Here is a 13998-nt window from a genome sequence, read left to right on the forward strand (position 1 = left end):
ATAATGAATGATGGGACAAATAAGACATCTCAAACTCAGTCAAATCTAGCTTCAGATTTAGTACTGTGGAGTACTTTTAGAAACTCCCTGTACCTAATTAAATATAAACTTGAACAATAATATACTACACTGTGAGAGGACATTGACTAGCATGTTGATATAAGCTGTGTTCATTCACGTAGGACTCAGTTTACCTATGAAAAATATTTCATCTTGGTACACTTGCCCTTCTACATTGAAAGGAAATTCCATTCCAAATATGTTTCAAACTCTGCAACATTTTCTCTAGTTCTGACTAGATCAGTAACTAAAGGGGAATATGTTTAGACCAATTAACAACATTAGATTGGAAATGAATGTCGTCATCTTTTCCCCCTTAAAATACACAATTGTCTGTGGGGCCCAGATTTCTCCCAGGTAACAGTAATTCCACAGGCTAGGGTATAACTTCTGAAGTACAAGGCTCATCATGGTGTGTATGAATGCAGCTCATCCTATATTATTTGTCACAATGGATATTTGCATTTTATGTTAAAGATAATGAAATGTCATAGTTGAACAGACACTGTTCAATGGACACCTGTTATTGACGAGGAAAATGAGATCCAGAGAGCTATAGTGGCACATGCAAAGTTGTGTAATTCAAGGCGGGAGTGGCCAGCTCTGTTTTTCTTCCACTTCCTGTCATGTCATTTCATGTAGGGAAGTCACTGTCCTACACCAATGGGATCTGCTCGTAGTCAGTGTATTATGGGGCCTTCAGTGCTTCCGAAGAAATACTCAGTAGAACCTGTAGCTTAAGACCCAAAATCTCAAGTGGTATGTCCAAAGTTCAGAAGAAAGTTGAAGGCTCCATTAGGGAGGGACTAGTGCACGCTCTCCTACAATGGCCTCTCTGGGGACAGACAAGGGACAGAGTACTGCTGCTTCTCCTGGGATCAAACAGGCAGCCAAACAGATTCCCGTTGTGAAGTCATGGGATGGGCCTTTGAGACTTGCTTGGGAAATTTGCTGGTGCCTTCAAGGCTGGGCTAAGCCTCAGCCTCTGGCTTCCTTGGAAGGTATCTTGTAGCCTAACAAACACAGTTTCCCTCTGGCATCGGAACTGCATGGTTGGCGAAATCTGGGACAATTGTCCGAGAGCTCCGGGGGATATGGTCTGATTGTTGCTTCCCCCTCTCCCTCCTCTCTTGTACGTCATTAAATATTATCTTTGCGTTTTTGCACCTTGAGAAGTTTAAATTTCTCAAACCAGGCACACTATAGAAAAAGCTTCCTTATAATAGAGTACACCATCTAGATAAATCTCCCTATTATGGAACACAATCTTTAAAGAATCCCCAGTTTGGGAAGGAAAAATAACGGGCATCACCGCACGATGTCAAACAAGCCACCTGGGTGAGTGCAGGCAGCTTGCCTGGTACACCTCCATCCATTCGTCAGCCAGAACACCTTGGCTTCTTGGGCCTGTTTTGCAGATATTGTTGTTTTCTGTTTAGCAAACTCGCCAATGTGGCGCTACCTTCCTGTTCTCCCCAGAGTGGCCAGGTGGCCGCAACACCTGTCCTTCCCCCAGTCCTGCCAGGCCTGGAGCTCCCTGGCTACCTCCCAGATGGTGGGCGACCCGAGGAGATGCTTCTTTCTGGTGCAGCTTTTTCCCACTCATCTGAATATTTTTCCTTTTTGGGAGAGTGGAGGTTTTCTTGTTACTTATGTCCAAAATCGTTCCACACAGGAAAAATGGAAGCATTCTCAAAACTTCAGTGCTTGCAATAGTATTTTTTAGCTTTTATTAAAAATGTGTTTTAAATTTGAAATCTTTTCATATTTGATTATTTGCTTATTCATTTCAGAGTTGTACACACACACACGGAGAGAGAGAGAGAGAGATAGAGATAGAGATAGAGAGAGAGAGAGAGAGAGAGATACAGAACTCTCATATGCTGGGTTACTGCCCAATACATGCAAGCAGCCAGGTGTGGGCTAGAAGTGAAGCTTAGAGCTAGAAACTCAATCCAGGTGACCCATGCGCCCGGCAGGAGTCCCATCACTTGAGCCATCGCTGCTGCCTCTCAGGATCTTCCTTATCAGAGATCAAACCTAAGTACTGTTTGCAAGCTTCCTAGTAACGTACTTACAAAGTGTGTCTAAAATATTTGGAGTAGGTGACTTGATCATGTGAAAACAGGGTTTGGTTTCTGATCATAAGTTGAATCCTCAAGGCAAGAAAAGGAAGTTTACATGAAAGTTTCTCTGTGACGAGATGCAGCAGTAGTGAATTCCCTAACTTGAACTCAGAGAGAACTCTTTCAGGACCTACGGATATATCATAGTGTCAATCTACGATGTAACTTCTACAATCAAAGGAGTTACTGGGCTAAAATCCAGGTACTTGCTCCGTCTTATCACAGTGAAGGAAACTAGTACCGTTTTATACCTTGAGCGTCCCAGTGCTGATGCACAGGTGCAGGGTGGAATCGGGACAAAATGCCATCTGTTTCTCCTGCAACATCCCCAGAGCAGTGCTCTCTGGGTTGGCACAAGAGATGTCCTGAGATTTGGGTTGCTTGTTAATCACCTTTGATCGCCGTAGAGACAAAAAGAGGGAAAATACCATATCATCCTGTTCTGTGAAGAAAAAAATGCATCAGCATAAGACATTTTTATTAACGGTTTACTATGAGATCAAATGAAACCTAGAAGAAATCTACAGATCATACAGTCAAAGCTTAACTGGTGCTTACCTGCACTGTGGTCAGTAAAACCGTCAGCCATGATAGAGAGAATGCTTCTTTTCCACCTCCTCATAAAACAAAGTTCCCAGTTACACAATTTTTCAAATTGAATAAATCCCTAGTATTATGTTTCAAATCTAAATTATTTTAGTTGATGGAAAATTTTATTTAAGACTTTAAGTCAGATATGGGAATATTTTATGTGTGTATGTATATACATACACATATACATATATGTCTATATGACCATATGAAATACTTGTACTTTCAGGAATAATAGTTTGCCTATTTCTGCATCATACGTACAGAAGTGCAAAACATCTGGGTGTCTAATCACTTCCTTCCTTTTTATATCAGACCCTGTAAAAGGCAAAGAGCAGGTAGGGCTGGGGAATGTATCTTTGTTTATTGTCATCTTCCTGTGGCCAGTTGGGTGGCTGAGAAGGATATATTCCCTGGAGAAAAGGTTGTCTAAATTAAAAAGTCAACTGTTTCACTTTCCAGTGTACCGTATAACGTGAGAACGCTATTCATCCTTTTTGAGTCCAGGGTCATCATCCTTAAAATGGTGATCATAAGATTATGTGTCTCTTAGTGTCATATTTTAGATTAAATTAGTTAATGCACATACAGTACTGATATTGAACCTGTCACATGGCACATCCAATACTTTTAGAAATTGTCAGCCCCTTCCTAAAGAAGGAACTCTTTGTTGAGCAATCCCAAGGACTAATGAAGGTATTAATGAGTGCCAGTGGATTAAGGTTTTACTCAGGAGAAATTGGTGGCCAAAAACCAAGAACTTCAAAAGGTTTGTGGGAAACAAACATAAAAGGTAATTTTATTTTAGTGCACAATTTTTTGCACTAAAAATCCACAGTGTTTTTTTTTTCTCTTAATATGCATTTTCCTTGAAGTCATTGAAGAGTCCTTAAGTGTATGGGTTTTAACAAATTGTACACCAAAACCAGTTCATCTTTTAATTCCTTTTCTACCAATAATTTGAAGTACTTTGTATGTTTGAGGAGGAAGAGGAGGAAAGGCCTTGTAGTACTTCCCAACCTTACCACATCAGTGGTTAGAAATTTGCCTGCTTGTAGTCCACATCAAGTCATTTAACAGATATGAGCTCACTGATTCTACATGATGACTACAAGAGAGCAGGAATATGCTAAATACAAAGATGAGGTGTTGCAGTTCCAGTCAATACTTGTTTCCCCATAGCTTTTTCTATGGTGAAATATCTGTTTGATTATTCTCTATGGCTCCCCAATCGTTCAATAACATTGCAAATCCCAGGGTTGGTGTTCATGAGCCTCTGCAGTCTGCCCTCCAATATTTTCTCCAACAATATCCACTATGCGTTTTCTTCTCTTTCATTCTTTTCATCCAGCCAAACATTAACTGCTTGCAGTGTTCTCAGATACCTCTCACTTTGATACTCCAGAGCTTAGCTCATGCCCATTCTTGTTCCTGGGTGGACATATGACTCACTTCTCAAGGTCTAACTGCTATGTTAGCTCTCTCATAAAGTATTCCTTGCTCATGTCCAGAGGTTGGTGGTCTTTTATATTATAAACTGTTGCCAAAGTTATTTTTTGCCCAGAAATTTCAAAGTTTCGGCTAGAATTACAATGAGTAATGTATTTTGCATTGACACACGTTGTTCAGACTCGGACACATACACATTCCTATACCAAAGCTTCGTGTAACAAGCCTCCGTTATTTGCAATAGGGTCTAGTATTGTCTCATTTCTTTTTTACTTGGCAGAAAGCTCTGATTGCAATCCACTAAAGAGACTGGATTATCTTTAATTGTATCACAATGTGCAGTTTGAAGAATGCTGGTCTATACAACTCATACAGAAAATCATGTATTACCTACTGCACAGTCATTATGTTCCCTACCAGGCTGCAGTTATTCAGAGGAAGGAAGGAAGGAAGGGATGGAGGAAGAGAGGAAGGGAGGAAGAGAGGGAGGGACTAAGGAAGGAAGCAAAAGAAATACTTCCAGGGATATTGATTATTCTCATAAAATTAGATTGTTAATATTTTAGAAGTCAACAAATGGAGATCATTCAAACCACTGCAGGTGAATTTTCCAGTTTAAGTGGTTTACCTCTTTGAGTAATTTCTTCAACTTTATTGTAAGCTTAGAAATTAAAGTTACATCATGGAATCTAGGACTAAATGAAAGATAGCCAAAACAACAGGATTAATACATAAAATATAAGCTTATAGAGGCTGTATTCCTGGCCCTTGTTGCATACTAAGGGGCAGGGATAGGACCAAGGATGTGACGTGCACCTGAAGAGATGAAGAAAGCTTTGACTTGATTTCCATAAATCCCGTGCAAATGCAATTCCGTCACTTCTGTGTGCGCTGAACACGTCTCTGTGAGCTGAGTACATCAAGAGATTTCTGATCGCTGTGTCTATAAACAAAGTCAGTGCTAAGAACCACACTCCTGAGTTCCTCAGGGTTGTAAAATGGAACAGCAAATATACTCTTAACTCATGGCATCTGAGATAGTGCTTTTCAATAACATGACAGATTATTTTTGTTTTTAGACTCAAAGAGGAAATGTTGACTATAATTTAAATTTGAGAAATTATACTAATGCCATATATTTTTTATAATTACATACACAGTTTGAGATTTAAAGGTAAGACTTTATTACTCAAAGTCCATCATTTTAACTAATATGCTATGCTACAAGTACAGTGTGAGGAGCAAGTAATGACATTAAAATACCTTTCATGGATGTGAATGTTTTTTCCAAACCCTTGTTAAACATTCTTTTGTTGCATTTTGATCTTTAACATAACAGTGAATGTCCAGAAATGAGACCAGTAAAATATTGGATTAAAAAAGATTATATAAGTGCTAAAAATTACAGCAACTTTATGTGAAACAATATTTTTATGGCAAAAAGAGTTATTTCCTACATACTTCACTTTAAAAATATAATAATGAAGTCATGATTCTGCCAACTCAAGCTATTACAGGCCAATCTCTGCACATATTTCAATGGAAATTTTAGGAATTATGATGAAAAAACCCATGTAATATGCCTTCTAATATAGTCCTTTCATTTCTTGCCTTTGGTTGTCAAAGCATTGTTGCAAATTAGAGAAATAAATGATTTGAAAAATACAGATTTATGGTGGCTGCATCACCAAAAATTTAAACATGTTGGGACTGTTGAATTTCTTTGAAATATATTATCTTTCTTTGAAGTGTATCTCTGTATGTAATATGTAAATACATGCACACAAGCACAGAGGAACAAAATGCATGTGAGCTGAAGAGTGCTTCCTATGAAGAAGATTTACAAAGGGGCAGGGACTATGGCACAGAAAGCTAAACTCCTGCTTAGGATGCCTGCCTTCACATTCCACAGTACAGGTTCAGGTTCCAACTACTCTGCTTCCCATAAGGCTTTTTGTTCGTGTGTTCTGGGAGTCAATGGATGATGGGTCAAGTGCTTAGGCCCCTGCCACCCACATGGGAGACTTGGGTGTAGTTCTGGGCTACTGGCTTCAGTCTCACCCAAACATGATTGTTAAAGGCATTTGAGGGGTGAACCAACAGATAATCTCTGTCTGTCTCTGTGTCTTTCTTTCTGTATCTCTCTGCATTACAAGTAGATGAAAAAAAGATAAACATTGAAAAAGAAGGTCTGTACTAATATGGTCCTCTTGCCATTTAATTTTAATGTGCTGTGAAAAGGTTTAGTAAAACATCCACTGCATAAAGATTGTGCATTTTAATTATTACACATAGCAGTTAGTTTAATTGGCTTAAAATGTTAAATTTGAAATTTACACATTCAGTCTCTATTAGTTTTCTGAAATAGTGTATAGTTTCAGACCCACAGACTGTTCCTGCTAGCAATCCTAGAAACTTATGCTCTTGATGAGAAGCAGATGGAGTTGGTAAATGAGTATTGAGTTAACATGAATTCTTATAACTAAGAAATTGATTTCAAATTCATTCCCCACTGACCAGATGAGCAGTAGTATGCCTACAGTGTTATTTAAACATACTGTTCTATTGATCTATTGATTGACACAGTGAATGTAAATAATGTAACCACTTTAACATAATTTACTTTCTTTTCAGCTGTTATAAATACAGCTACCCCTAGAGTGGCATCATCAAATCCTGCAACACAAATATCTGTATCAACACCAGACACAACACTAGCTCCTAATCTTGAAAAATCAACACTTGGAACATCTCCTCAAGGTAAGTTTAACATTTACTGGAACTTATTCCCATTTTGACAAAAAAAAAATAAGCAATTACATAACTTAATACAAAAAAAATAATTTGAGGTCTCATGACTGATTGTTAAGGTCCGTGCTGTTTCACTATTTTGAAATCCATGTGCTATTTTGGTTTGCATACAGAGCTCTGGGATCTCAGTAGGCTTCTTTGATGATATTCTTTTGGATCACTTCCTGTTTGAGAATGATCCTATTGTGAATACTATATACACAAAGTTTATTTTTAGAGAAGAAAAAAATTACCATGCACCAAGTCATAAAAATATCTTTCTGAAATTATAGTTCTCCACTTAAGCAGCATAACCAAAACAGTGAAACTATGCTAATAACAGACTGATCTTGTTGGTTGTATTGTGTAGATAATAAAATTAATTTGTACATTTCAGCAGCAACACCATCATTCTTGTTACTGAACTAATAACAACAACATGTTTTTCTGGCTGGTTATTAAAGGGGATTACTTCACCATCTATAAGAATTTTAAATGCCATTAGATTCATTTCACTAAAAACCCAAGAGGTTAGTAGTTCAATACACTCTACATTACTCATCCTACAACACACATACAATGAGGCATCTCATTCAGGTTCAGTAAATAATGGAGAAAAAAATAGAATTTTTGCCTGTTAGCAGAAAGTCCAGTTAAAATGCTAGGGCCACAGAAACACCAACAAAACACATACTTTGATGAATGATATATCATGGTATGTAATTCCTGCTGCTGTCTCTCCCACCTCTCCAAGCCCTCCCTTAATTTTCTTTCTGAGACCAAATTCAGTAAAAGCTTGAATGCAGTGGTGATTCTCAGAAATAAAGAGTATCATGATCTTGGACTACTATGTCCACAATGTTTGATTCTAAGTTGGAACCAAACCAATTCTGCAGAATCGCTCCATCAAAGCAGAAGAAAGCATCACACAAAGAGAGCATCATGGGGCATTTCATTCTCGGAATATGGTACAGCATATGTATCCAACAAAGGGAAACTCCAAAAGGCATAATCAGAAGCCATGGCCCCTGAGGCCTCCACTCAATTCCTGCATACTATATTTTAAAAAATTTTCTAAAATTGTCACAGTCCTGTGTTCCCAGGATTTGAACAGAACAATCCCAGCACTTTTACAAAGTATAACTATATATTTCTCTCTCTCTCTCTCTCTCTCTCTCTCTTCTCTCTTTCTCTCTTTCTCTTTCCACCAGTTGAGTCCTTGGCATAAAATTGGTACCAGTTTGACAAAAGCATATTATTTTTGCAGTCAGTAATGGCACAGGTGCTGTTGCTACAATATAGACCTAAAAGTTTGAAGTTATAAAACGTTTAGTTTTTTACAAAACTACATGGAACAGTGCTTTCTCATTAGGTAGATTCCTAGCCCAGCCTATAAAAACTATGATGAATAACACCATCCAGATAAAAACACAAATCTGACCACTATGTTAAGCAGCCATGAAAAGGCAGATTTGGGGTCCAATGAAGGAATTCTGGCAGAATTATAACTTGCAGTACCAGGAATGCATCTTACCTTGCTGTTTGTCAGAGCGCATGTGAAGCATAACTGAGATATTTCTAGCAACTTTACTTGTGGTAGCTCTTACAGTGGAAAAGCTCATAGAATGCCTGCTTGTTTATGTACACACTCACACACACACTCTCACACATACACATGTATATTCCTTTGAATTCCTTTTGTTGGATACTTTCACCAATTAATATTATCTTAATAACCTCTGGTCTGTGTTTTAGCTGAAGTTTTCCAGCTATGTTTTAAATTACTCACATGGAAATGTATAAATTCTAATAGTCCAGATAAATTTTCCTTTTTATTAATTTTTATTATAAAATATTCAAATATATCCAAACGTAGAGAATATGATTAATCTCCATAATCCCATCTCCCAAAATCAATATTTATCGATATTTTCTTTCTCCTTTTTTCCTTTCTTGTTTCCTTATCATGCTATTTTTCTTCTTGATTGTTACAGTATTTTGAAAGAAACCTAAACTTTGTATCATTTCTACTTCTACATAGTAAATATGCATCTCAATATATATAGACAGTTTATTACAAAGCTACAATGGAATTAGCAAGCATTCCAAATTTATAATACCATAATATCATCTAATGTCCATTTATAGAAGTTTTAAGCATTAATATCTAATAACCATGAATATGCCATGGGAGGGGATTATGGGAAGGAAGTTCATCCTAGAGTCTCTGAGGAGACCAGTGAAGTGAGTGACATTGGAAGGAGATTTTTTTTTTTTTTGCCAGAGTGTCTTGGCTTTCCATGCCTAAAATACTCTCATGGGCTCTTCAGCCAGATCCTAATGCCTTAAGGGCTGATTCTGAGGCCAGAGTGCTGTTTAGGACATCTGCCATTGGAAGGAGATGAAGCAGCAAAGGCGACTCCAGTGTCCACAACTCCTGGGGAAATCTGCCATGGTGGTATGGCTGGGTGAAGCCATGAAGCAGCTGGGAGTCCATGGTATGGGAAAACTGTAGGAAAATGAAGGAATCACACAGGAGAAGGAAGACAAAGAAAGCAACTTCCTGTTATCTGGTTTGCTTGCTTCTCCTTGTTTAGTATGGGGTATGTGAGTTGTGCCATGTAGACTGGATTTAGTCCATGTTCCTAAAGACAGTAAAATACACAGTATGCAGATAATGGAAATCTTGCCTCAAGTTTTCATGTTCTAAGTAGTATCAACATACAAGGGTACTTTGAATCATTTGTGGGAAAATAAAATTAAAATGTTTATTTTACCACAAAAATTTAAAAATCTATGCATAATTTTTTCATAATATACATTTACAGGAACTTTTTGAAGATCCCTCATATTTGGCTTCCTGATTTCAGGCATGAGGATGTTTTAAATCTGGCAGAGTTGTATCCTTTGTACTATTCTCCAAAATAAACATTTATTTGTTTGAAAGGCAGAGTTACAGAGAAAGAGAGAGGAAGAGATGAGAGAGAGAGATCGTCCATCCACTGCTTCACTCCCCAAATGGCTGCAACTGCCAGGAATGGGCCAGGCCAAACCCAGGAACCAGGAGCTTCTTCAAGGTCTACCATGTTGGTGCAGGGGCCCAGGGACTTGGGCCATCTTCCATTGCTTTCCCAGGTGTATTACCAGGGAGCTGGATTGGAAGTGGAGCTGCTGGGACTTAAACTAGCACCCATATGAGATGCCAGTTTTGTGGGTTATGGCTTTAATTGGCTGAGCCACAGTACCAGCCCCCAAAATAACCATTTTTAAGTTACATGTCTTCTGCAACAAAATAGATGCAACTTGAAATCATTATGCTTAGTGAAATAAGCCAGATCCCAAAAGAAAAATATCACATGTTTTTTCTAATTTGTGGTATATTAGTAAAAAAAGTTATGTATAAGCAATTCTTATTCCTTCCTCATGTCAACATGGTCCTTATGTTCCCACCAAAAATATATGCCATGAAGAAGCTACTTTATTTTCATTTTAAGGCTTTCTAATCAGACTTTCTTGATAGAAAGGTCAAAAGATATTTGGTTTAATAATGCTTATGTCTGTCTAATGCACATGCATTTTCTTCCCATTGCCAATGGCAGAAACTCTGTCATCAGAAAAATGGATAATGTGGAACTGAGATGACAATTCTTCCTACAGTGGCACAGTCACAGTGGCAGAACTGATTGACAAAGCTTTGCCCGGAGCAGGACTCGCTTTCAGAGATTTATCCAATTAGAGAGATGGGACTTAACTTTGCCCTAGATGTACATCAAGTGCACTGCACATTTTGTGCAAAGGCCAAATGACTAGAGATAAAAATCAACATTTGGCAGACACTGAATGTCACCATCATAAAATGCACATCTTCTATATAGAAATCAGCTGAATGAAACCCTCAAGAGTCAACATTTAAATAGCCTTCCACTAAGTTTTCTCCTATGATTAGTTGGAAGAAAAAAAATGGAATTGGTTACTTCATTTTGTTCCATGGTGGTTCTTTCTCCACTGTCTTTCTATTCTTGTTAAGTTTGAATTGAAAATTAACTACCTGGGATGTCCTTGAACATGGGTTTTTGATTTCTCCTTTTCATAGGATACTGAAGTGATAAACTGACATCTTACTTTTAGTTTGTCTTCACAAAATATGGAAAGTCTGCAAATTAGATATTTTCTTGAAACATTTGTGGCCTAAATGGAATTTAACACAAACAGTTATTTTAGAAAACGTTATGAATTCTGATATACTACATAATTTTACAGAGAGTAGAATTACAATGTTCTAAGGATTTATTCTTTTATAAATATTTGTTGACTCAAAATAATGTAATATCATTAAAGACATGGATATTGTATTCTCTTAATGTTTAAATTAACTTCAATCTGCTTCTCCAATTAACTACTTTAAAATATTTAATCATTATTTTGCACCGAAAGTTAACAGAAATCATATTTATTATTAGTGCAAATTTTAGGCTTTCAAAATAAAAATGCATGTATACTTTAGAATTTATATGTATCTAGCACATAAGGAGAGTTTCAGTATAAAATATGCTTACTCATATTTCAAAGTGAAGATCCATACATTAACAAAACATCAAAATAGTGTCCTTGTTCTTTTTTTTTTTTTTTTTTTTTTTTTTGACAGGCAGAGTTAGTGAGAGAGAGAGACAGAAAGAAAGGTCTTCCCTCCATTGGTTCACCCACCAAATGGCCGCCACCTCTGGCGTGCTGCACCGATCCGAAACCAAGAGCCAGGTGCTTCCTCCTGGTCTTCCATGTGGGTGCAGGGCCCAAGCACTTGGGCCATCCTCCACTGCCTTCCTGGGCCACAACAGAGAGCTGGACTGGAAGAGGAGCAACCGGGACAGAACCTGCACCCCAACCAGGACTAGAACCCGGAGTGCTGTCACCGCAGGCAGAGGATTAGCCTAGTGAGCCGCGGCGCCAGCCCCCTGTTCTTACAACAAAAAAGGAAAATGCTTACTGTATAAAGAGATAGGTATATGTTAGTTTCATTGCAGTAATAATTTCACAAATTATGTATATATAAAAATATCACATTGTACACTTTTTTTTTTTTTTTTTTGGACAGGCAGAGTGGATAGTGAGAGAGAGACAGAGGGAAAGGTCTTCCTTTTTGCCGTTGGTTCACCCTCCAATGGCCGCTGCGGCCGGTGCATCTCGCTGATCCGAAGCCAGGAGCCAGGTGCTTCTCCTGGTCTCCCATGCGGGTGCTGGGCCCAAGCACTTGGGCCATCCTCCCCTGCCTTCCCGGGCCATAGCAGAGAGCTGGCCTGGAAGAGGGGCAACTGGGATAGAATCCGGCACCCCAACCGGGACTAGAACCCAGTGTGCCGGCGCCGCAAGGTGGAGGATTAGCCTGTTAAGCCATGGTGCCGGCCTACATTGTACACTTCTAATATATGTCAATTTTACCTCAATATAGCTGGGGAAAAATGAAATGAACATATAAAATAATTTGTTTCACTTACAAATATTGTTTCACTGATTCTTGCATGGAACAGTCACAAGATTACCATTCATACACAAGTTTAAGAACACTTCACAGGGCTGGCATTCTGGCAGAGTGTGTTAAAGCCACTGCCTACAATGCCAACATCCATATGAGCACCAGTTCAAATCCCAGTCCACATCTCCACTGTAATGAGCATCTGGGGAGTGAAGCAGCAGATGGAAGATAATTCTCTCCCTCTCTCTGTTCCCCCCCCCCACTTCCTTCTTGCTCTGTAACTCAGCCTTTCAAATAAATAAAATAATGCTTTATTTTTTTTCAAGAGAGAACAATGAAAATGTGAGCTCTTTAGTTCCTCACTTTTGCAAAGACTGAGGTTAAAACCGAAGCCAAATGGAAAACTCTGGCTAAATATTAAGTCCAAAGCTCAACCTGTATCTCTTCCCTTTATCAAACATAAAATCAGGATAGATATGAAATAAAAGGGTCAAGAGTTCTGCAAAAGTCAAAAGGTTACACACACTTGACATTTTCTCTGTTTATATTCACTATTATCATTATATGGGTCTAATCGACCTGTACGTTTTTTCAAACAATATATAAGACAGAATTCAATGAAAGGTAATTGGAAGCTGGTTGTAAAAGTTCAGTTGGGCCTAATGTTGGTACCATGAGTCCAAGGATAATGATGAAGTGAAACAACCTTACCATGTTGAGCTCAAGAAAATGTTCATTTATATTATTTCATCCTCATTTTAAGATGTTGGCATCATATGAGTAGGCAACACAAAATCTTAAACCTAGCTTTTAGGAAGACATGTTCATTTGTTCTTCCTTTAAAATATAACCACATAAGAGTCTAAAAGACTTTTAGAAAGTCATAAATGCTTAGACTCTCCAATACATTTACAATATAACTCACAAATCTGCCTATGACAGCTTCTTTCCATCACTTTCCATATCCCCTGATAAGCAGTGAGGACAGAGGAGTTGGCAGGGGAAAAACCCTTCGCTATCTGCATGGAAGTTAGCCTTCGACCATCCGCCACAGCTATGATCGATATTCCTCTTGTGGTTCCTTAGTATCCGCCAACAGAGTTTCAGCCAATTTACCCTCGAAAAAACTCCCCTCTGGTTTAGGATTTTAAAGCCTCAGATTCACCGTGCAGAGCCAAATGGTTCCTCCCTCAAATACGATGGGCATACATTCAAGTACAAGAGCCAAGATTACATTTATGTCATATAGTAAATATGAGGTCTGCACCCCAATCACAAAAGGACATACTGAAATTCTTTTAAAAAATAGAATAAAGGATGTTGAAAGTTTTAAAGTGTTTTACGAAAGAAAGGAATGCTAACTGTAACAGAGTGGGCATCAACCTCTTATGCCTTGTTGAGTTCTTAAGGCAGATCTTGGTTCTTGTGGACCCTTCTGGCCTGCATTTCCTCAATGCCCACTAAATGCCAGGGATTCCTCTTGATACCTCTTTGAGTAAGAAGGTGACTAAG

General features: G+C 38.2%; 1 protein-coding gene across 1 annotated transcript in view; it reads left to right on the forward strand.

Annotated features, from left to right (window-relative positions):
* EMCN (endomucin) overlaps positions 1 to 13998 on the forward strand; it is a 118354-nt gene that overhangs the window by 40358 nt on the left and 63998 nt on the right. Inside the window, exon 2 of the mRNA XM_062199135.1 lies at positions 6861 to 6986. Within this exon, the coding sequence (XP_062055119.1) occupies positions 6861 to 6986 (126 nt within the window). The remainder of the gene's footprint in view (positions 1 to 6860; positions 6987 to 13998) is intronic.

The sequence above is a fragment of the Lepus europaeus genome, chromosome 8 (assembly GCF_033115175.1).
Source record: "Lepus europaeus isolate LE1 chromosome 8, mLepTim1.pri, whole genome shotgun sequence".
In the NCBI taxonomy this organism is placed as follows: domain Eukaryota; kingdom Metazoa; phylum Chordata; class Mammalia; order Lagomorpha; family Leporidae; genus Lepus; species Lepus europaeus.